A 24282-nucleotide genomic window follows, 5' to 3' on the forward strand; every position below is an offset into this window, starting at 1 on the left:
GGTCTTGTTTCCGGACAGGCGTGTCTTAGAGGCGTATCGGAAACCAGTTGAACTGCGGTAAAGTAGTGATCTGCCAGTTTCTGCGAAATGACAGCAGACTGAACTGAAAGGCCGTGAGTGCGTATATTCATGTGGTCTAGACAAGCAGAAACAAGGTGTTCATTCAAAGTTTCCTCTCTGGTAGGTGCTTTAATTGTACAGTTGAGACCAAATTCTGAGAGAAGATTCAAGTAGTCACATACGGTTGACTTTGTGGGTTTCAAAGTGTCAAGGTTCATGTCGCCGACTACGCAAAGTTGTTCCTCGGCTTGAAGGTCAGCCAAGCAAGTCAACTAAAAAAGGCGAAGCGCTTTCTGATGGAGGGCGATAGGAGGCGACTAATGTAATAGAGTATACTGAGTTGAAAATTTTGAAAGTGACGGACTCTGCATGAACGAAAGTATTTTTTAACTGTTCTGTACACCATGAATTTTTAACAAAAATCCCAATACCTCCACCTGTCCTGTCAGAGCGATTATAGAAGAATTGCTGATAATCAAGTATTGAGAATTGATAAACAGAGGCAGCTGGTACATTTATCTCCGTTAAGACCCACACGTCGACGAGATCGTACAGGGAATTGGCTATAAGACCGAATTGCTCCCAATACTTCCTTGCACTACGAATATTAGTGTGAAAAATGGTGAACCCGCTAGTTGAGGAGTGAAAATTACACAAGATGGAATTGAAATCATCGCAGTCAAAAAATGTGAAGGTCATGGTTGCTAGGCAATGAGCTCTAAGTCATTGACACAGGTAATGCGAATGAGTGGGGCTCCCTCTGCTCTTTTTGCGTAGATCTTCGCGTTTTTAGTCCAGACATATCGATATTGTTTCACTTTGCTTTTCGCCCGTGCTGTCCAAAAGAGCTCCTTGTTCGTCTGTGTCAAGTTCTCGTTAAAAAAGAGTTTAAGGAGTTTTCGTTCGCGGGCGAGAGTACCCAGTGAGCTACGCAAGCTCAACCAGGGGCCCCTAGCACGCGCAGAGTGAATCCTGACCAACGTAATGGGAATGGTATCACGCGAAGAGGGCAGGCGATGAATGGCCTCAACCTCTGAAGGATGGAAGTTGGAAATGCCGAGTTTTGTGCTTTATCATCAAGCTCAACCGGAAGATCTTCATTGGGTCTGCATGGAAGGCCATGGATCTTAAGGTTAGATCGACGACTAAATTGCTCGGAGTTGTTGAGCTCAGACCTGAGTCGTTGGATCTCCTCTGATTGGATTGAAATGGAGAACTTTAAAGAATTCACCTCTTTCTGTAACTCTGCAACAGTAGCATCCTGCTCAGCCACTTGTTTGAGCAGAGCGTCATACTGAGCTGAACAGAAGGCTACTGACTTAAGCACCTCATTGACAGATTGTTTCACGGCATCAACCGCGGATTTAACGGTGAGCAGCTCATCGACTTTTGCCGGAAGCTTGGCGAGCGAATTTACGCTACTCTTGAGAGAGAGAAGCAAGTCGATTTTTTTTGTTTACCTCGGCTAACTGGGCTGCAAATGACGCGGACTCTGTATGCGAATGCGTTTCCAAGCTTCCTCCTGTCGACTTTGTCACAGAGGTGCGGCACAGATGGCAGAGCCACTGTTCTCGTTTCGCTGAACTCATGGAGTTGAATGTGCTCGCAGCAACACCGGCACATGACTTTCCGAGGTGATAGCTGTTTTCACAACTCGCGCAAATCAGGTATCTCCCATTAACAAGTAAAGGCTCGTGGTATTTGAAACAGTTAGTGGAGGCCATAACAAAACGGAAGGGGTGAAAGAAGCTATGAATATAGGAAAATGCAGATCGACGTTTGCGAGTCATACACTAAAAGAGTAAACAGCATGCCCACCTGCTAAGCGCGAAACAAAGCTGAAATGCGCGTGCATCGTGGAACGGAAGTCGGGCTGTCAAACATCTAATTAGGTCGGTGTTCGAAACGTCCAAGCGTAATCACTGGTAAAAACCACTGATCTCCACTAGAGGGGGCTGGATGGCGCATTGAGCAAACAGGTATGACGCCACCGGAAGTAAGCGGCTTGTCCCGGAAGTGAGCGCTTGACAGGCTTTGTAACCCTTCCGAGTGCTGGTTCGAAAAGCGTCGAGGGCGCTGGATTTTCGCTTGTTCCCTCAAGAGAGCCTGCTTGTTGCGCAGTAAGAGCGCATGCAGACCCGAGAAGTATCATGGGAAGCCATTCAATGTAAACATATTGAGATTCTAGTTGATCGAGTGTGAATATGTCCCAAGTTCAAATGTCTCATTTTCGAAATTTAATCCAGAACGAGAGTATTATAACCCAATCAAAGACACAAAAAAGCATGGTCCAAAATAATGACTGAATGCACTAGGAAGCCCAGCGCACGCCCGACTTCCGGGACAAGCATTGAACTTCCGGTGGCTTCACTTGCGCCAGGCTCGGAGAGCAGCTAAGCGCAAACCTGGCAGAGGCATACACTTTGCTGGTGCTCGAGCCGTGGTAGATGGGGACGATTTAGCAGAGCAAGAGCAGCTACCACGCAGCACACACCAAGGACGGTGCTGATGGTGGCGATTCCGCTGAACAAGGCCGGAAGACTTTACAGCGGCCAGGGGTATGCTCGCCGCCAGCTAAACAGACAAGCTACACCGGCAAAACAGTGATTCGACGACAGCCTTGTACGGTCACCGGGAAAGGCTGTGCATTGATAGTCGGCGTTGATAGTCGGCTTCCGTGCGTTGCAGTGCGTTGATAGTAGGCTTCCGCAAAGGACGGGATGGTCGCTGAATCGCCATCAAGTCTCAGACGGCCGCAGGACGTCGATGGTAAGATGAGACGACGACCGCTGGCTGCATGATTGATAGACACCGATGAAGGTGGATGGGGCCGCAGTCGCGATCTTCAAGGCGGCGAACTCGCAGTCAAGACGGCAAATAGACGCCGCCTTAAGCCCGTGGCGACTCCAGGGCCCGACTTGGGCCACGAACAGTCCGCCGGTAGCACATCAGGTTGAAATTATATGAATAACACTGGAAATATGAAGAACGACCAAAAAAGAGCGACTGCCTTCGGACACTTCTTCTTTTTCTATAATAATAATATAATAATAATAATAATAATAATAATAATAGTCTTTGTTTTATGTGTCCACAAACAGCACAGGGCCTTTTGATGGCTGAACTCTGGTGGGAAAGGCCGCTCCAGTTACAGGCTGCTCGGGGAAAAAATAAACAGAAAAAGGTAGTGGTGCGAGTGCGTGGGCGAGAGATTTGCAATGGGTGACGGGTGTCTTGGGATATCTGTGCAGGAGGAACAATGTAGGGTGCATGGGCAAGCGAAGAATAAAAGAATTGGGGAAATAAACAGAAACCGTTTATGCGGCGACGACAAAAAAGATTAGTTAGATCTGATTCAGCTTTCAGTGATGATATGCTAAGATCGTATGAATATGAAGAATGAATGAACCTAATGGTGCGATTTTGAATTGCTTCGAGAGCGTTAATAAGATAAACTTGATGTGGACTCCAGATGGCGGATGAATATTCTAGCTGAAATCTTAGGAGTGATTTGTAGTCTAGTAATTTTCCGTGTTGAAGGGCGCAGCGTAGGTGACGCTTCAGGAATTCTACGGCTCTGTTTGCAGATGCGATAATGTTAGTGATATGCGAACTGCCATGATAGATTGTTGCAAAGGGTGACACCAAGGTATTTGTGTGAGTCCACTAATTCAACGGGAATTCGAGCAAGAACATAAGCGAAGACATGGCGGCCACATGGCGGCGCTGAAAACGCATGAGTTTACATTTATCAGGGTTAAGTGCCATTAGCCAGCAGTTGCACCATATTGTCACGGCTGGTGACCAAAAATAACAAATAAACAGGAAGAAATAAACGTTTAATGTGGCGAACTTGTGCCAAAAAAAAAAGAATACAAAAGATAATAATAGAGCGTCGCGGGCGTCGAAGTCGGCGTGGTAGCAGAGTCGAACGCTGGGACTAGACTGACTCCGCTCGCCTTGCGGAATCCCTTATGTACTATCGGGGAAAAATGAAATGCGAACAGAGGAGCGCGTGGCTCGCGGTACAGGCTGCGCCACCTGGAAGTGAGCCTAGGAGCGAGGGTGCGTAGCCTACTCCGACGTGATCACGCCCTCCCTTTGCGCTCCCCAAGCTTCAGCAGTGCGCCTCTTAGTGCGCTGAAAGCTATCACCGCTATCTTTGCTGGCTCAGCGCGTGCGGTGCAAAGAAGCTCGCCGCACTCGCCGAGCAGGCAAAGATAGCGGTGTCAGCTTTCAGCGCACTGAGAGGCTCACTGCCGAAGCTGGGGGAGCGCCGATCGAGGGGCGTGAACACGTCGGAGTAGGCCACGCACCCTCGCCCCTAGGCTCACTTCCAGGTGGCGCAGCCTGTACCGCGAGCCACGCGCTCCTCTGTTCGCATTTCATTTTTCCCCGATAGTACCCTCGTGGGTTTCTGGATCGTTCGGCGTAGAAGGTTCGGCGCTTGGAACATTCTAACCTCGAATCAGCAAGACGGTTCTCGAATTCACCAGAACCTTACATTACAGTGTCAACAAAAATGCGCCTCCGCGGCCAGGAATCGAACCCTGGCTTTCAGCGTGGGAAGCAAGCGCGATAACCGTTAGGCCTCGCGCGCGCTGCCTGCTTGGCCAGCTGCGCGCGCGGCATTACTCCCCCCTTTAAAAAGTGCATCGTCCCGATGCAATCTGAAAACAAAACAAATAAAAATAACGGTAAACTAAGAGTCATTTGGAACACATAAGGTCCACAGTCCTATCGAGCGTAGTACGGCTTCAGTCGCACGACGTGGACGACTTCCGGACGTGGAGGGCGGCGTGACGAAGTCCGTGTTCCGTCGGGCATCACTTCGTAGTTCAGATCCCCGAGTCGACGAAGCACTTTGTAGGGTCCAAAGTATCGTTTCAGCAATTTCTCACTGAGGCCGCGGCGACGGATGGGCGTCCATACCCGCACCCTATCTCCGGGCTGGAAGTGGACGTCCCTGCGACGAAGGTTGTAGCGGCCGGCGTCGACGCGTTGCTGGTCTTGAATCAGGAGTCGGGCGAGCTGGCGAACTTCTTCGGCGCGTTGAGCAACCGCCTGGGCGTCGTTGCTCTCGTTGTCAGATGGCTCATGGGGCAGCATGGCGTCCAGCATGGTCGTTACCTTCCGACCATGTACCAGCTGGAAAGGGGTGAATCCAGTGGTCTCTTGAACCGCCGTATTGTAGGCGAACGTGACGTAGGGCAGCACCTCGTCCCACGTCTTGTGCTCTACGTCGACGTACATAGAGATCATATCGGCGATTGTCTTGTTGAGTCGCTCCGTCAGCCCGTTGGTCTGCGGGTGGTAGGCAGTTGTACGACGATGGCTGGTGTGACTGAGTCGGAGGATTTCTTGGGTCAGTTGTGCCACGAAGGATGATCCGCGATCTGTAATCAGAACTTCTGGAGCGCCGTGCCGGAGGACGATGGACTCAATAAAAAACTTGGCAACTTCCACAGCAGTCCCCGAAGGAAGAGCTTTCGTTTCGGCGTACCGCGTGAGATAATCTGTGGCGACGATGATCCAGCGGTTCCCCGACGTCGAAGGCGGAAAAGGACCAAGTAGATCCATTCAGATCTGCTGGAAGGGTGCAGTTGGAGGAGAAATAGGCTGCAGGAGTCCGGCCGGCCTCGTCGGAGGTTTCTTGCGTCGCTGGCACTCGTGGCATGATCGTGTGTACAGGTGGACGGTCTTGGGGAGCTTGGGCCAGTAATACTTTTCACGAATACGGGCCAGTGTCCGGCTGTATCCAAGGTGTCCGGACGTCGGGTCGTCGTGACATGCTTGAAAAATCTCCCCTCGAAGGTCGGTCGGGATTACCAGCAGCCACGGCGAGTTGCTGTCCCCGAAGTTCTCTTTGTAGAGTACACCTTGTCGAATGGCGAAGGTCGGCACGGCTCGTGAGAAAACACGGGGTACGGTACCGCCGCGCCCTTCCAGGTGCTCGATTAAGGCTCGCAGCTCCGGATCGTCTCGTTGACGTCGTGCCATGTCATCGGTGTTCACTGCCCCTAGAAAGCACTCGTCATCATCGTCGTCGCTGCTGCCGGAAGGTGTTTCGACAGGGGCCCTGGACAGGCAGTCAGCGTCGCTGTGCTTGTGTCCTGACTTGTAAACCACAGTCATGTTGAACTCTTGTAGCCGGAGGCTCCATCGAGCGAGGCGTCCTGACGGGTCCTTGAGGTTCGCAAGCCAGCAGAGCGAGTGGTGGTCCGTGACTACGCGGAACGGGCTTCCGTACAAGTACGGACGAAACTTCGTGATTGCCCAGACGACCGCAAGGCATTCTTTCTCAGTCGTGGAGTAATTTCTCTCTGCCTTGGACAGTGTCCGACTTGCGTAGGCGATGACTCGTTCGGTGCCTTCTTGTACTTGAACTAGTACCGCGCCAAGTCCTGCGTTACTTGCGTCAGTGTGAATCTCGGTGTCCGCATCCTGATCAAAATGTCCAAGAACCGGAGGCGTCTGGAGTCGTCGCTTCAGCTCGTCGAATGCCTGCTGCTGTTCCTCGGCCGATTCGAACCTCTCGGCGTCCTTTGTGAGGTTTGTGAGCGGTGCGGAAATCCGTGCGAAATCCCGAACGAAGCGACGATAGTAGGCGCAAAGTCCAAGGAATCTTCGCACGGCCTTTTTGTCTGTCGGCGCTGGAAATGACGCGACGGCGCGAGTCTTCTCAGGGTCTGGGCGCACGCCTTCGTTGCTAACCACATGACCTAGAAACTTCAGTTCGTCATAGGCGAACCGACACTTTGACGGCTTGAGGGTGAGTCCAGCGGTCCGTATGGCTTGAAGAACAGTTCGGAGTCGTCGCAAGTGCTCGTCGAAGTCGCTGGAAAACACCACGACGTCATCGAGGTAGACCAGACAGCTTTGCCACTTCAGTCCTGCCAGTACGGTGTCCATAACACGCTGGAAAGTTGCTGGCGCCGTACATAGTCCGAAGGGCATTACATTGAACTCGTACAGCCCATCCGGCGTGACGAAAGCTGTCTTCTCTCGGTCCCGTTCGTCGACTTCGATCTGCCAGTAGCCGCTCTTCAGGTCCATCGATGAGAAGTATCGAGAGTGGCGCAGCCGGTCTAACGTGTCGTCGATTCGGGGAAGTGGGTAGACGTCTTTCTTTGTCACCGCATTCAGCTGCCCGTAGTCCACGCAGAACCGAAGCGTTCCGTCCTTCTTCTTAACCAGTACGACTGGAGAGGCCCACGGACTGCTTGATGGCTGGATTATGTCGTCGTTCAGCATCTCTTGAACTTGCTCCTGGATCACCTCCCTTTCTTTAACGGAGACTCTGTACGGTGATCGATGCACAGGGCGCGCGTCGTCCTCGGTAATGATGCGGTGCTTCGCAACGGCTGTTTGGCGTACCTTCGACGACGTCGCAAAGCAGTCACGGTATTCGGCGAGGAGGTTAATCAGCTGCCGTCGTTTCGGGTCCGGAAGCTTAGGGTCGATGTCGAGTTGCGCTGGCGACGTACCGTCTTGCTGAGGTGGCGAGGATTCATCAGTAATGGCGGCGATTTCGGCGGAGTTTCGGAGATCCTCGACGTGGCCAACGGCTGCACCTTTTGTGAGGTGTTGCGTTTCATTCCGGAAGTTCGTCACGAGGACCACAGTGCGGCCATCCTGAAGTTCAGCTACTCCTCGTGCGACGCCTATTCCTCTTCCCAGGAGCAACTGGAGGTTACCTTCCAGAAGAACTTCGCTACGGGTAGCTGCATCGGTCACGACGGGTACGACAACACTTGATCGCGGCGGCAGATTCACGTGGTCGGCAGCGAATCGGACTGCGGCTGACGCAGTTTGGAGTTTCTCTGAAGGCGGAACAGGTGTCCGCAGCGTCAATCTGTTTTCTCCAAGGTCGATGACGGCGCCGTATTCACACAAAAAGTCCATGCCGAGAATGACGTCTCTGGAACAGTCTTGTAGAATGACGAATTTCACAGGACACGTCTCGCCGTGAATTTCGACGCGAGCGGTGCACCTTCCGACAGGCGTGATGAGGTGTCCTCCGGCGGTTCGTATCTGCGGTCCATCCCACGGCGTCGTGACTTTTCGAAGGTGGCGAGAGAGCCTCCCACTCAATACTGAGTAGTCTGCCCCGGTGTCAAGGAGTGCCGATGCGTTTTGGCCATCGATAACAACGTTTAGGTTGTTGGACACCGTTGCAGGCGCGTCGATGCAATGCGGGGCGTCGAAAGAGTGGGAGCGCTCCGGCGTTTTTGGAGGCTGTTTGCTTCCGTCGTTTTCGGCAACGTCACCTCCAGGCGTTGCCGCACTCAGTTTTCCCGACGACGCAGGGGAGACAGGCTCTCTCGGCGGGATCGTGACGCTGGGGGGGCTGAACGTCGTGGCGAAGGGGAGCGGGCTTCACGACGGAGAGACGACACTGGGGAGGGCGAACGTAGGAGGTACTCCTCGATGTCGCGAGGGCGTTCGCCGTACCTCGGGCGTGGGTCGTTCGGGTGGAACCCACGCAGGCCCATTTGCCGGTAGGGACAACGACGGTAGATATGGTCGGCCTCCCCGCAGTGGTAGCAGATGGGTCGTCGATCCGCTGTCCTCCACACGTCGGTTTTCCTTGGCGCCTGCTGTTCTCGGCGGTCGTACTGACGTACTTCGTCGTTGCGTCGGGGGTACGCCTGCGTTGATGGGTCTCGTCGTGGCGCCACCGGGTAGTGTTGAGCAGTTGGCGACGGTCCTCGGGCCACTGCGGCGTAGGTCAGCGTCGGCTCATCGGCTGCGGCCACGCTGGCAGGAGTCTCCGGTTGAATTGCGCGCTGAACTTCTTCGCGCACCACCTCGGCTATCGACAGCGAAGCCGGCTGGTTGGCAGCAGGCAGCAGCTTCCTGAGTTCTTCCCGGACGACGTCCCGGATGATGTCGCGGATGTCCGGGATGCTGCAGCTGGACGGCGAGAGGGCAGCGAAGCCGGGAAGTCTCTGGTAGTGTGAGGCCCGTGCGTGAAGGGCACGTTCGATGTTGGTGGCCTCAGTAATGAAACCCTGGACAGTCGTAGGCGGGCTCCGCACGAGGCCCCCGAAGATGTTTTCTTTGACGCCGCGCATTAGGACCCGCAACGTTTTCTCTTCGGGAGCGTTTGGGTCGGCGCGGTTCATGAGGCGGAGAACGTCTTCGACGAAGCTTGTCACGCTCTCGTTTGGCCCTTGGTGTCTTGCTTGAAGGAGTTCTTCGGCACGCTGTCGTCGCTGCTGGTTGGCAAAGGTGCGTCGCAGCTCGGCCTGGAACTCTTCCCACGTCGAAATCGACGCTTCGTGGTTCTCGAACCAGGTGCGCGCCGTGCCTTCCAGAGCGAAGTAGACGTTCTGAAGGCACTGCTCTAGTGTCCACTGGTTATGGCGGGCCACTCGTTCGTAATGCTGTAGCCAATCTTCAACGTCCTCGTGGACCTCCCCGTGGAATGGCGTCGGAGTCCGGGGTGTGACGGGAAGGTATACGACGGCGGCGGCGGACGGGTTCTGCGACGACTGGTAGTCCATCGTCGGCCTCGTTGGCTGCCTGGTCCGGGGTGGCAGAAGTCCGTGTTCCGGGGGTAGACCTTGGGTGTGGCGACTGGATCGGGTCTCGATCTGGTCTTCGCTCGGTCCTCGGGAGGCTGGGTCCGGACTTGCACTGCGGGAACTCCGAGGGGAGCGCTGCACGGGCATGCGGGTACCCCGCACCTCCACCAAAATGTCACGGGTGGTGACCAAAAATAACAAATAAACAGGAAGAAATAAACGTTTAATGTGGCGAACTTGTGCCAAAAATAAAAGAATACAAAGGATAATAATAGAGCGTCGCGGGCGTCGAAGTCGGCGTGGTAGCAGAGTCGAACGCTGGGACTAGACTGACTCCGCTCGCCTTGCGGAATCCCTTATGTACCCTCGTGGGTTTCTGGATCGTTCGGCGTAGAAGGTTCGGCGCGTGGAACATTCTAACCTCGAATCAGCAAGACGGTTATCGAATTCACCAGAACCTTACATTACAGTGTCAACAAAAATGCGCCTCCGCGGCCAGGAATCGAACCCTGGCTTTCAGCGTGGGAAGCAAGCGCGATAACCGTTAGGCCACGCGCGCGCTGCCTGCTTGGCCAGCTGCGCGCGCGGCAATATAACCGAAAGTTGTTAAGATCGTTCTGATGGGAAGTTGGGTCAGCAGTGTTAGTGACCGAGTGATAGATAAAAAAATCATCGGCGAACGTGCGGATAGGGAATGACACGTGTTGCCGTAGTTCATTAATATATATCAGGAACAGAAGCGTACCAAGAGCAGATCCTTGCGGGACATCTAATGTTACTGAGAGGAAATTTTAGGCATCGTTTATAATAAGAGCAGATTGGGAGCGGTTGTTCAGAAATTCTTTGATCCAATTGAAGATATCGGGATTCATATTTAATTGTACAGGTTTTAGTAACAAGCGCTTTTGAGGTGCTTTGTCAAAAGCTTTAGCGAATTCTAAGAAACTGGCGTCAGTCTGGATATCGGAGTCTAGGTCATGAAGGTTATGAAGAAAGATGGCCAGCTGAGTTTCGCAAGAGTAACCTTTACGAAACCCGTGCCGGGACTTATTAAACAAGTTATTTGAGTTGAACAAATGCATGATTTGAGAATAGATTACAAGATTCATGATTTTGCAAGACATGCTTGTTTGAGAAATGGGACAATAATTCAATGGGGAATGTTTGTTGCCTGATTTGTAGATTGGAATAATTTTCCCATTTTCCAGTCAACTGGGATTATGTTTGTGTGAAAGTGATTAAGCAAACAGTAAAGACAAGTATATTGCCGAAATGTGCTTAGTATTCTAAATAAATTTTGAATTAATTTCATCGGCACCGGTTGACGATGACAATTTCATGTTTTCGATCATGGATGTAATGCCGTCGGCTATGAATGTGATGGTGAGCATTGCGGACTGTATAACAGAAGGTTGTATAGGAAATTGAAATTCAGGCTCCGTAGTAAAAACAGATGAGAATTCATTATTAAATATGTTGGCACATTCAGAGTCGTTGACAATCTCTCCTAAATCATTGCTGAGGGTAACCATGTGCGTCTAATGCGGCTTTGTTACTCGCCAGAACTTCCAAGGGTTCAAGGTTAGAATATTAGTCAGTTCAAAACGAAAAACAAAGTTTGCATTTTGAATTGCAGTTATCCTTCTGTCGCATAGTATTCTTTCCACCCACAAGAGCTCGCTCGTAGCTTTGCTGCACAAAAAAGCCGCTTTTTTATTTTCTAGTTTTTTTTCCAGTGTTTTGGTGAATCATGGTTTTAGCGATTGACGCGGAAATCGATTTTGGAATGTATTTATCAGTTCGTTAATTTTGTTTTTAAAAAAACGCAAGCTTTTATAAATAGATCGGTTATAAAAGGTCGTTTCGAAATATCGAAGTAATCTCTTCAACTCTGCATTTATTGCTTCATACTTTTTTTGTCGTACAAGAGAATTGTTTTCTTGTAGGTCGGGGTAAACTGAAAATTGGCATGAATTACTTTATGGTCACTAATTTCTCAGAGGTAAATAATGAAAGACAGGCTCTCCAGATGGCTGGTTAGTATCACATTTAAAACTTTTGCAGAATCTCGTGCTACGCGCGTGGAAGTGGAGACAAGTTTTGATGAATTCCCTTGATTCGGTGCTGCTTACAATTAAGGGTGTCAAATTAGTCCAATCAGTACTCGAAAAATTGAAGTCCCCAAAAAAATAGAATATGTGCGTTAGGGCGTTCGTTCGTAAGTTGGTTTAACATATCATTAAACTTAGGTGAGAAATCGGAATAATAATGTGGTTTTCTATAGCAGATGCGAAGTAGTTTTGATATTGGGACAGCACGACAAATTAGAGATAATATTTTAAGATCGGACTTAATGTTAATGACAGCGCACGAAAGTTGTTCGCTGACGGCAATGAGAACTCCTCCACCTCGTTCTCCTTTACGATCTTCATGACAAAGGTTGAAATTTGGGAAATAATTCAAGACTTCAGCATCGGTGATATCGTTAGTCAACCATGTTTCCGCTAGTATCAGTAAATTACTACCGGACGGCAGTACAACGCTCATCGCCAAGCAAAAAAAGAATGATCCAAATGGTTATCTCGCGGGTTGCACCATCCTAGCAGCAACGCGACGAAGTGTATCGCTACGTTGCACAAATTAAAGTACCGAAATTTTTTCTCCAAACAACATAAAACACAACGTGGATTCGCTTAAAATGTCACAATTAGCGCGTCAGAAACTTACGGGGAAAACATTCTCAGTTTCTTTCTCTGTCCCGCAAATGAACTGCGCCGACAGCCGAGGCGCTACCACCCTGCTGCACGCAAAGCACACACAATCCCGTTGCAAAATAACCACGGCATCATGTAACGTCATGGCGTCACGTGACATAATTGTATTACACGCTGTGACATCACGATGTCAGGTCATGGCCAGCGTTACTGTAATCCGTCTCATCCTACGATAGACTAAAGCCTAATGCAACAGGCCGCCGAGTCCAGTCATGAGCCTGTCAGAAACCATGTGAAATATTTGCTCCGTCAGACGTATCAGTGTGCCAAGATGCGTCATGCGAAGGCGAGTTTTTTGTCTGCTTATCAAACCCTCGCGGCGGCTCCGTCTGCTTGCTGATACTAAAGCATTGTAACAAAGAGAATCCGGGATCAGAAGCAGTGGTCATTGAGAAATGGAGATGGGTCGGATCGAGTGTTCGACCGAGGAGCGTTTGTACAGACTACGCGCGGAAGGTCCAGGTACGTGCACAAAGATTGGATTTGATTGTTATGGCTAAGGGCGAAACGACTTTATGCCAGCGTTGCTTGCGCGCCCTCCAACTTCTCCAAACAGTTGACATGTTTACAAAATATGGCATGAATGTCTATGAAACTAAATACCATGTACCTTTATTTCATTAATATAAAATAGCGCAATATAACAACAAAGAACCATATACGTAAGATTAGTGCTCTTCGTACTCTGCGTATCTGAATTTCTTTCGCGCACTCGTTTGCAAGGTGGATGCAAGCTTTTCTGAGGTAGTTCTCCGCCCGGCAGCCTCCGGGCCCTTGACCATTCTAGGGTGAGACGGAGTGCAGATTAGCTCACTTACGGAACTTTAGTTCCGTAAGTGAGCTAATCTGCTTCCACAAGTATTACCCGCCATTATGGCCCCACGGCTCGCCTCCCGTCGTTCTACACGCCACCGTTTTGAGGATGGCTGCTATGGTAACTACAGTGTATTCTATGGAATGCCTATATTTTGAAGCACAACGTCTAGATGGCGTTTCGCCGTACTCTATGGAACGCAGTTTTAAAAAGAAAATCTGGATGGCGCTCCAAACGACGGTAAATGAATCGAAAGGTGTGAGGGGTGCTAGCAGGTTCAAGGTCCATTTATCGTGTAAGTTTTTTTTAAGTTACACAGTTTATGAAGAAGCTAATTCATATCTGTGTCGCTGGAATGATAATACGCAGCATATAGGTATTAATGCTTGTTTTTAGAAAAAATATATAACAAAAATATGTCATATTTCACAATAGAGAAATAAATACGAATCTAATTTTTTTTACAAAAAAAAATGTTTTCAAAGTATTGAGCAGGTGTCGGGTTGAGCAGCTGGTCTATTGTCTTAATACAGCAGAATTAAAAAAAATACATATAAATACCTTCACTTTATAGGTGACTTCCCAATATCAATTCATTAAATGCGTACCAGTACGGGTAGTACAACCATATAATATGTATGCACATATCCTTTCTTCTATCGTATATAGGTGTTTTTCTTAACTTTATACGTCCCTAGAACCTTGAAGCGCCTTCAGAGCAATCCAGTGCGATTGGAAGGCTGGAACGGCGAGTGCGACATCCACTTGGACCTCACGTCGCCTTCCTCACGACGCCAGGCACTTGTTGTATGGCTAGCAGCTGTCACAGCGTGCTCTGTCAGCACCTCCTTTCCTCTTTGTTACAACAAGGAAAAAAGAGAAAGCTCTGCGCATTTTCACACGCTGCGCAATGTAGTTATTACAATGTTCGCTTGTCGAAGGAAGAAACAATGCTTTTGGCGTTTCAAACGTGTACGTCTTGATATCATAACATAAAACTATAGTCAGTTACAGATTAAGAAACGTTTTCGATGGAAAGGAGGGCTGAGGAGGAGAAAGCAGACGGATGGCAGGAGAGGAAGGAAGGAAACCTCCTCCTCTCTCCAGCGTTCCGCCTGCTTCTTCCTCCCCAGCCTTCCTTTTCCTCGAAAACACCAGTAGGGATATGAAGGGAAAGAGAAGTGACAGAGCAAAGGAGGGGAACAACGTTTCGACCATACGGCCTTCTAACAGATCAAAATGTATACAACATATATACAAAAGTCGGAGAAAACAAGTGACATATGTGACGTCGTGGAGTCGGAAAGGGAGGAGGAAACGTTGACTAGTATAAGATCGGTGGGTCTGTAAGTCAATAAGTGAGGACTTTCGGGAGAGAGGAAAGCTTAGGGTACAGCGCGTAACCACCCTAATTGTCAAGAGAAAAAAGGAGGGAGGAGGAGAGGAGCAAGCGGAGGGGGAATGTCTCATAGCCGAAAGAAATCTTTTATGTTTAGACTGGAGGGGAATTCCGCCTTTACGTTAAAATTAATCCGTTTTCTTCGTTTTCGCCGGAGGTGTGTGCGTGAAACTTAATGAAAACCTGATTTAATGACGTATACTCGCCTGCTGAGTTTGGAATGATTCGTGGAGGAGAAATATTGTGATACGCATGGTGGAGAAGTCATGCTTAGGTTCGCCCACGCTTTCTAGTGTTACAATTCGGTGGTGCTCTCGGAAATGTTCGTGGAGTCGGCGGTCAGTTTTGCCGATATATAATAAGGTTGGACTTAGTGTGCAGGAAATATTGTATATCAAATTAGATTTACAGGTGTGATTGCCTGGGATTCTCATTAGCAAATGGGAAGGAGGGCGGATTTGTTTGCACTTAAGGCATTTCGGGGCGCCGCACGGCATGGCGGGCGTGGTACCGGGGAGCAGAGTCGGAGATTTTATGGACCGGTTGCTAGGTACTAGATGCGAGCGTAAGTTGGGCTGTAGTCGATAGGTTAGGGCGAGTGCTTCAGAAATAACTTTAGAGTCTACGAGGTGGGAAGTGACGTCCACGATTACTTTGCCGAGCCTGGGTATGGAGGGACGGAACGTGAAGATGAAGGGGCTGCACGGTGGTTCATATATTGATCGGGGAAATAGCGCGTCGTGCCGCGAAATGCTAGAGACGCGACTGCTCGCATTGCGCGGAAGGCCGGGTGGATAACTGCGTTCAACATAGAAGGCGGTCATCGCCTTAAGCCGAAGACGAAAATCCATGTCGTCACTGCAAATCCTACGGAGGCCGTAGAATCGTGAGAAGGGAATAGAGTTTATGTGGGGGATCGCGGATGTTTCGAGGACTAGAGAAGGTAACTATGGCTGTCAGTGGGTTTATAGCGCACAAAAATATGGAACTTGTGACCGTCATTAGTGATTTTTAGGTCAAGGAAGTTGACACAGTATTTTTTTCTGCCAGTGATCTAAACTTGAGGGAAGCGTGGGCGTTACATACAGCTTTGGTTAAGGAGTCAACTACAGAAGGGAGGCCAAAACCAAAAATGTCATCAATATAATAACCATGAAATTGTGGGAGCGGGTGTGGGAAGGAATTAAAGCATGAGTGGTCTACGGAGCGGATGAAAAGGTTGGTGGAAAATGGGCCTTTCTTGGCGGCCATCGCTACACCACATTAAAGGACGATTCATTGGTGGATCCATCGGCAATGCGTTAGCATGACCCTCGGGAAACGCCACACACGTCCCTCTATGGGAAACGGTAAAACTTATTCTGTAACAAAGCCAAAAAGAGGCAGCTAAAATTGTAACGCAAAAAGCAAAAAAAAAAAAAGCAAAAACAGAAAAGTGAGAGTCAGCGTTAGCGTTTCCCAAAGGGGGATGTGCTCGACGTCTCCCAAGGGTCATGTTCCCTAAGATCTTCATTTTTTCTTGCACACTCTGTCCAACCTTATTAAGGCGATGTAAATGCGAAAGCATTCTTTAGCTACTTCACCCGGTTTTCGCGACACGGTATCCGGCCTGGAATGCGCCATGCGCGGTGCGGGTATGGGACGCACGGCAGCGCGGCCCCTCCGCTTACGCAGAACACCGCATTTGTAGGCGCCACGCGTGTGCGGACGTAGTTCTGGAGGTCGTCCGAGAGATCGTCTTAGACGTGGTCTTTGGCGTCGTCCTAGAGATCGTCCTCGAAATCGACCTGGAGGTCGTTCTAGATGTCTGACGTCATCCTCGGGGTCGTTCTCCAGCTCGGCCTAGAGATCATCCCTAGAGGTCGCTCTAGACGTCGTCCTAGTAAGCAGATAAACCCTCACCGCGCATGTATCGGTGCGGCAGTACGCACACATTCATATGTGCGCCCAAGCTACGAAGTAATTATCGGTTTGAAATGAGTTAGTTAGTACATGGTCAATGATAGTGGTGTAACAACTTGAACAATAAACGATTTCACAGACGAAGCAATCACTCAATTTTCAAGTAGTGTGCTGCAGTCGCGCTGACGTCAATCATGTCGTCGTAAGATATATCATACAATAAGGTGTTTACTCAAGATTACCGTCGTCTTCTTCAAAGTGAGCTTCGTCGTGAATCTCACGACGAATAGTATCGCAATTCATAGACAACCAACAAAAGTGGTTTCTGCAGTCATATATAGATATGGGAAAAACTGACTGCCGACTCCAAGAACGCTTCCGAAAACACCTCCAACTTGTCACACTAGAAAACGCGGGCCAACTTAAACATGACCTTTCTACACACGTATCTAAACACTTCTCCTCCACGAATCATTTTGAACTCAACGTGCGATTATACGTAATTAAATCAGGCTTCCACACATCCACCTCACGCAAAAGGAAAGAAAACAGATATATTTTTTATTTAAAGAAGGAATTCCCTTTTGGTCTAAACAAAAAAAACTTTCTTTCGGCTATTAGACATTCCGATTTCGTTCGCTCCTTTCCCCCTTTCCATTTTTTTCTCTCTCGATAATCTGGGTGGTCACAGGGGTGCCTACGGCTTTACCCTCGCCCGCATGCCCTCACTCACTGACTCACAGACCTCCCGCATCTTACTTGTCAACTTTTCCTCCTCCCTCTCCAACTCCATGACGCTACAGCTGTCACGTGTTTTCTCCCCCTTTTGTATATCTGTTGTATATATCTTTTGATCTGTCATCTCCCCTTTTGTGTACCGGAAGAGGACCGTTTGGTCTGAAGGTCCTTCCCCTCCTTTCCTCTGGCACTTCTCTTTCATGATATCCCTCGTAATATACTAACACTGCCTGCGAAGCAGAACCACATAGATCTTCCGCGAGGAGCCAGATTTTTTTTACTACGGTTCTTTAGGTGAATACGAGCATAGCATAATCAAAGCCAGTGAGCAGTCTCCCCTCTCACCACGTAACATCATTCGGATGGCGGCAGTCAGCAACATACCTTTTGCCGAATCACCCAACCATCAAAAAGAATACCGGGAACGTAGGTACACACGCAGCGGGTGCTGGCGTCTTCAGCTCTGACTGTGCGAAAACAAAACAAAATCTAAAAGAAATTTTACGCGCATTGTATGGACGCTTTATTTTGCTTATTTACTTCGAGTATCTTTTTTAAGGAAGGCGTGCACGTGCAGCTCGTGTACCGAAGTTTCCAACATTCTCTTTGACGCTTTGGTAATTTAGCGAAAGGTCTATTAGCCCCGCGAGCCCAGCACCAGGCGCACTTCGATGCATTGATTGGACGCGAGGCTCAGCCGAGCGCTGACGCTGCACTCGTGCCCAATCAGCGCTCGATCTCACTGTGATGACGCCAACATGTATATGCACGGGCTTTGCTTATTCTAGGTGGTGTTGGCTCTGCCCGTTAGTAAATATATGTCATGGTGTCTATTTACCTGTATGGCGTCCTGGGCGTAGCCCATGCCGAGCTGCCTGCAGACGACCATGGCCTCGAGGACTCCCCAGCCGTCCCCGCAAACTACGCCCCAGCCGCGCTTGGGGATGTACACCTCCAGGCGGCCCTCCTGCCTGCTGCGGCCACCTGCTAGGCGCACCTTTACGCTGCCTCTGCTCTTGGCCTGCGGAAAGAAGACGTCAGTGTTCGCCATGCAGGCGCCTCTTGTAACTTGCTCTCAATTCAGCCATTTGGGCACGCGTTCAAGATATGATGCACGTTCGATGAACGACCCCCAAACAAGACGATTTCGAACTTTATTAGATAAAGTTTTTTTTTTTTTTTTTTCAGTCTTTGAGCGGTTTGAAAAGTAACAAAGTTTCGTCAGGAACCTTCAAAAAAGTAATTGGTTAATAATGCAGGCAAAATTTCTTCGAAATTTTTACACTCCACGACGGGCGAGGTAGAGGGTATATACGTCGATATATGCTTATTCAAATGACACTCTGCGAATGTCTTTAATAATTGTTACCCCGTGCGAGCTATCCACATTTGAAAGCACTTCGTCGCACGGCAACCAGAGCCGGCAGAAGGAAACATGCGCGGGAAGAATTGGAAGCTTCTACTGGGCTCTTAAATATACTATACGTCAACTATTTTGTGCTACGTTGTCAAGATCAACGTACCTTCCTCAGTAATTTGACTGTGTCAGCTAGTTGCCCGAAAGAATGGGAATGAGAAGCAAGCCGAAGCCTCGGCCACCTGCTCTCGCAGCATGCGTCGGGCTGGCGCAGTGTGGAGCTACGCCAGCCTTGCAATGTGATACACAATATTTGCCGCCAAGTATAAAGTTATCTTCATGGTCTTAATCGGAACGAACTCTTGGCGCGCGTTAGTGAGATCAGTGGTCCAGGACGTCAACGCACCGCGACTCAACCATATAGCGAAGTTTCGAGGATTTAGGTCCATTCCCACCGGTCATTGGTCAGGAATTGGTGAAGTTATCCATCTGCAGTGAAAACATCAGACGCAGGACGCGAACTCCCAGATTATCTAATGAAAAACGTGCAGCAGATGATGTTGGATACAAGAAACAAAAGATTATTATTTTTTTTTTTAATCTTTAACAGGCAAAAAAATATATAGAGCGACCAGTGCAAGCGGGAATGGGAGCATCGGACAAGCGACTCAAAGACCGCGCGCGCTCACCCTGATCTTCTTTTTGGAGACCCATTTGGGGACCGGCGCGGCCGGGGTGGTGACGGGGGCGGCGGTCGCCTCCGGGTCCTTGTCGCAAATGACTCCGGCGGCCTCCTCGCGTCCACAGTCATGAACACCCCATCCGTCGAACTGGCACTCCTCGATGTGCACCTCGTGCCCGTTGCAGTACAGGTTGTCCATGAGGAAAGGCCCTGCGCAGGCAAGTCACGTGGGCCAATGATCAACAAAGCCGATGACGTGTCATTGTTAATTAGTTAATAGGCTATTCGCGACTCCGGCCACTCTCGCGCAAATATGGCAATCCAAAACAGGTATGATTGGGCCTGTGCCATCTCAACGCACAACAACACCCGAGTTTACGCAGGCAGGCATTGAACTCAAAATATAGGGTGGTTCAAGCCACCAGGCTCAATCTAAAATGGACCGTAAAAATCGACGCATGCACGTAGCCATCTAAACTTTTCGTCAAAGGTGTATTTCACAGGTCGGTTTTTTCTTGTAAAATTCCAAAGCGTAGATTTTTGTTAATAAAACATAGGGCCAAGGAACTTGCCAGGGTCTACGACGGGCGGCGACCCAGACGACAGGGTCCAGTAGCGGGGTGTGTTTGGCGTTCGTATTGATAGGTGGCATCGGGAGCAGCGTTTGAAGGTGCAGCCGACCAGCGAAAGATAGCAGACGACACGCAGACGAAATCTGTTGGCAGCAAAAGCGCCGCCGCCGTTACGCAGACGCGTTTTTTTTTTTTAGCTTTAAGTTTTGCTTTTATTGTTCGCATTTATTTTTTAACCAAAGGTACATTCCAAAAAGATTATATTCATTTTAGAAAACCACGGTGGTCGCGAGCCGTCGCGATAAGGAGGTAGCGCCAGCTGTCAATACGAACGCCAAACACACCCCGCTACTGGACCCTGTCGTCTGCGTTGCTGCCCGCCGTAGACACTATAGTGTCTAAGGCGAAGTAAGGCCAAGAAACTTGCTATAGCAAGTTTCTTGGCCTTACTTTTTAGAGAAAAAGAGCTACTTTGTAATTTTACAAGAAAAAACCGATCTGTGAATTCCACCTTTGACGAAAAGTTTAGATTGTTACGTGCAGGCGTTGATTTGCACGGTCCATTTTAGATCGAGCCTGGTGACTTGAGCCACCCTATAGTTTGCCCCGATCTTTAATCACTACGTTCCAAACCTTTGGTGGTGTGTTAACGTAAGTGAGCCTCCAGAAGCACCACACTGATTAACGTTGATAAACGCACGATGTCTGGCTCATACGGTTGCGTAGGTTGTGTTCCGAGCGACCTATACCTCGCTTTACCTTAAAGACGCAGCCGACGCTGCGAGCTGATAGGAACATTCAGATAGCATCAAAAAGGTACCATGATAGCGTTCGTCATGTTTCTGTAAATGCTCTATCATCGCTGAACCAATCATAAACAAAAAGGGCATAGTGGCTCGCGCTTCTGACTCTTCTTAGATTGGTCCCATTAGTTCATAGTGTTTACCGCGTCTGTACTTAAGCTGAAACGAAGTATAGGCAGCACGCTGATACGACAGTAGCGATAGAGGTACCGGAAAAACGGTTCGCTCTAGACAACATGAGAAGCAACGCAAGGCACGCCTAAATTCTTAGGCCATTATGGGTCATGGTTTTTTCTGCGGCCCTTTCACTGATCTCATTTTCGTTGCTTTGGAGACAACCAACGCACCTTCCTCGCTTTATTTCGGCGGCTATCGCGCCAGCCGCCCCCAATATGCAATCACGGAAGCCTCAAGAGTCGAGCTGATTTATTGTTTTATATCGCGAAAGAAACTTTTCCGGCCGGTTCACTGCTTTCTCGCAATTGGCCGTTAGGTTGACTGAAGTCCCGAATCGGTAGCTCGGAAAGGTCATTGTGATGAAACAGATTTGACAAATCGACGTGTCGGCTCGTGCTTTATTTTCATGTTGCACGGCGATGTCCCGGGCCTTCTGAAAAACAGCGTGGTCAGCAACGAGCTGTCACTACAGGTCTGTACACTTTTAACGGCGTACCCTCTATGGCTACCTATAGATGGATGAAACTTCTATTTTAGAAGTTACGAAGTCGTTTTTAAAGGTTTCATGCATTTTCCGTTTCCTTAAAGGTTAAAATGGCGATTTTTTTTTTGTCTAGGATCACGTTTAGTGGTTACGCTGCGACTCTTGTGTTGTAACCTCTAAAATGTAACGTTGGACAAGAACGGGTAACCTTTACACGATCGAAAGGATTGTTTACTTTTGTTTCCTCCCAAAAAGAGAACTTAGAAAGGGAAAGAGGAAGGGAGGGGCCGATACGAGTGAGAGAGGAGGCATAATAAGAGGAGTGAACCCAACCTTTTTAGTTCAACGAATTCCGAAACTATAAAGACGTAACCTCACGTGACCGGACTCCTTGGCGCCATCACTGCCTTCACCGCCGACACTTCGCTTTTGGTGGTTGGTATCGCGGTTGTGGCCGCGCGCGGCTGTCGTGCATCGTTTCGGATCGGAACTCGTCGTCGCTGCTGTTTCATCTGAATTACTCTAAAACGACAAATCTTCACAAGGTATGCTTCACGTTTAGCTAGTGAGAAAAATGTTATACTCGACGCAGGATTAAATCTGCATCACAGCTTCGGTTCAAGTTTCTATACCGAATGTTCTTTATATCCAGCTTGGTTCTGAGTCCGAGTTGAGGTTCCAAAGGCAAGTGTCTGCTCGCGTGGACGTCGGGATCAATGCAGTCAACACCTTTTCGCACATGCACGGAAAACGCTGTACCTTCTCACATTGAGCGACACCTGAAGCAAGCTGGAGCGAAGTACCTCTCGACCAACCAGGTACGAAAGGTTTCAATATTAATTTTGTGCATTTTCTTGTGTGAGATTTCCGTTAAAATGTTTGCTACTTCTGATATATATGATTTATGTAAGTCGAGGCACAAAATCCACATATTGTCAGACCAATATTGATAAACGATCAGCACACCAATGATATGAAAAATTCCACAAGCTTGGTGAGTTAATTTCTGTTTTGTCTGTTCATACCGCAGGCAGAGGTGCCAGACAGGCCCACTTCGTCGGTCCATCACATAAACGCATCAGCTGAGAAGACTGTGATTTACGGCCGAAAACCAGGAGAACGTGTTCCACTCAGTGAAAGCCTTCGTGATCGCACTTCCGCAGCCGTTGATACTGCTCCAAAAACTGTTTTTGCCCAAGGATACTGAACCCCGAGTGTTAATGAACGGAAAGCTGAAAGCGTTGCTGGTTAAGCTGGGACAATGAAGACCTGGGTGAGCTTTGTCGAACATTGCCTTGCATAAAAAGTTCATTCTTTTTGGGACATCGTCGTGAACAGGGCGTTTTAATTTTTATTTGTAATTACTTTAAGGCTTTGACAATAAAGTGAGTAGTTCTCAACATTTGTTGCATTATTTAAGCTGCCCAAGCGCGTATCTTTATGCGGGATGTTCATATTCGCCAATCAGCGAGGCTATGTTAGCGTAAAAATTACAAGGGTCACAAATATAATACCATTGACTATAGTCAACTTTAAATGAGGGCCGATCTTAGGGCGACGGACGTGCTTCGTGTTTAATTTTGTTGCTGAAAGCTATATTCAAGGAGGGGTTAAGTTGACGAAAATGACTTGCAAAAAAGTATACATAAGTAGATACTATATACAGAGCGTATTTTTTATTATTTACGGTGTTTTTAAGAAAAGGAGGTATTGCTACGTGGATGCAGTCTTCGCCGGATTTTTGCGGGGCTCGGCGGACACTAGGTGATGGGATAAACGTCCCATTTTGTTGACTAATTAATTAAAATATGTTGATTGACTTTTGAATTAATGGCTCAATTGGCCATGCCGCAATTGCAGTGATAACGGGACCAATTATTAAAGCCTGACCCAATTTAGACAGTTCACAAAAATAAATTACAACTTTTGAGATATTTTTCGTTTCAAAGTTTGCTTTCTTTGCTTGATTCAAAACCGCTCGCAGAAAGGCGCGCCTGATTATGGTGCGTAGAAGCGTGACGCAGTTTTATCGGCTGCTCGTAACTATCTCGACGGCGTGCCTTTGGAGGACGCGCAATTGTCAAACTTCAGTGATAGTGACGGAGGGACAGAGGTAACTGCGTCACTTTCCTGCTGATTATATTCAGCTTGCGGCCTTGAATTGACCGAAGGCAAAAATTTAACCATGAATAGCTCAAAGATCGTTGTCTATTCACGAATCGCCTCGATTGGGTTAGGCAGTAACCATTACTCACGTTATGACTTCAATTGCAACATGACCAATTAAGCCATTAATTAAAAGGTTAGTTATCAAATTTTGATTAATTAGTGAACATAATGTGAAGTTTATCATCTCATATAATTTCCGCCGACCAAACAAAAATACGGTGAAGACTGCATCCACGTAGGTATTACCACCTTTTCTAAAAACAACTCTAAAGAAAAAAAAAAAAAAAAAAAAGCCCCGACGCAACGGTCGCCCACATATTAAAACCTTACAAAAAAAAAAAAAAAAAAAAAGAAGCGCGTATGTCAGACGCTATCGTAACCTTTATTCAGGAGCTTCCACGTGACCACTGCATAGAGGGTACAGTGTTTGCGGTTACATTGTAACTTCTATATTCAAAGGTACAAATTTGCAAAAACGTACCCTCTGCTAAAGGTTACCCCGCTAAACGTGTATTGTGGGTGCGCGACGAAAAGCACCTGGCAGGATCTACTCGTGCTTCCGCCGTGGCCACACGCAACACATAACCGCGTTGTGTACACTGTAAGCACCATCAAACGTTTTGTCAAATAAAAAAAAATGAAAGTTACAATCACGGTGCATGAGAGGGGCAACGCCCAATCATCGCTATAGCAATAGGACGTCATGAATATAGATGGACGTCAGAAGTTGTCACAATTGTCTTATTCCCATTTCAGATCAATCTTGAAGGTTGATAACATTTTTAGGAAATGTTTCCACCAAGACCTCACTTGCATTCGGA

At 48.5% G+C, this 24282-nt stretch overlaps 1 protein-coding gene and 1 long non-coding RNA gene across 2 annotated transcripts in view; one reads left to right on the forward strand and one right to left on the reverse strand.

The window, feature by feature from the left end:
- Window positions 1-24282, reverse strand: part of LOC8030685 (lysyl oxidase homolog 2) — a 60299-nt gene that overhangs the window by 18091 nt on the left and 17926 nt on the right. Inside the window, exons 2-3 of the mRNA XM_029979612.3 lie at window positions 19264-19466; window positions 18056-18238 (exon numbers count right to left, since the gene is read on the reverse strand). Coding sequence (XP_029835472.2) covers window positions 18056-18238; window positions 19264-19466 — 386 coding nt within the window. The remainder of the gene's footprint in view (window positions 1-18055; window positions 18239-19263; window positions 19467-24282) is intronic.
- LOC120837575 lies at window positions 12741-22627 on the forward strand. The gene is made up of 5 exons (XR_005714931.1): window positions 12741-12826; window positions 18078-18253; window positions 21253-21280; window positions 21945-22110; window positions 22323-22627. It is a non-coding gene; the product is annotated as an uncharacterized LOC120837575 (long non-coding RNA).

Source organism: Ixodes scapularis, unplaced genomic scaffold (genome assembly GCF_016920785.2).
Source record: "Ixodes scapularis isolate PalLabHiFi unplaced genomic scaffold, ASM1692078v2 PGA_scaffold3__209_contigs__length_174095766, whole genome shotgun sequence".
NCBI classification, from domain to species: domain Eukaryota; kingdom Metazoa; phylum Arthropoda; class Arachnida; order Ixodida; family Ixodidae; genus Ixodes; species Ixodes scapularis.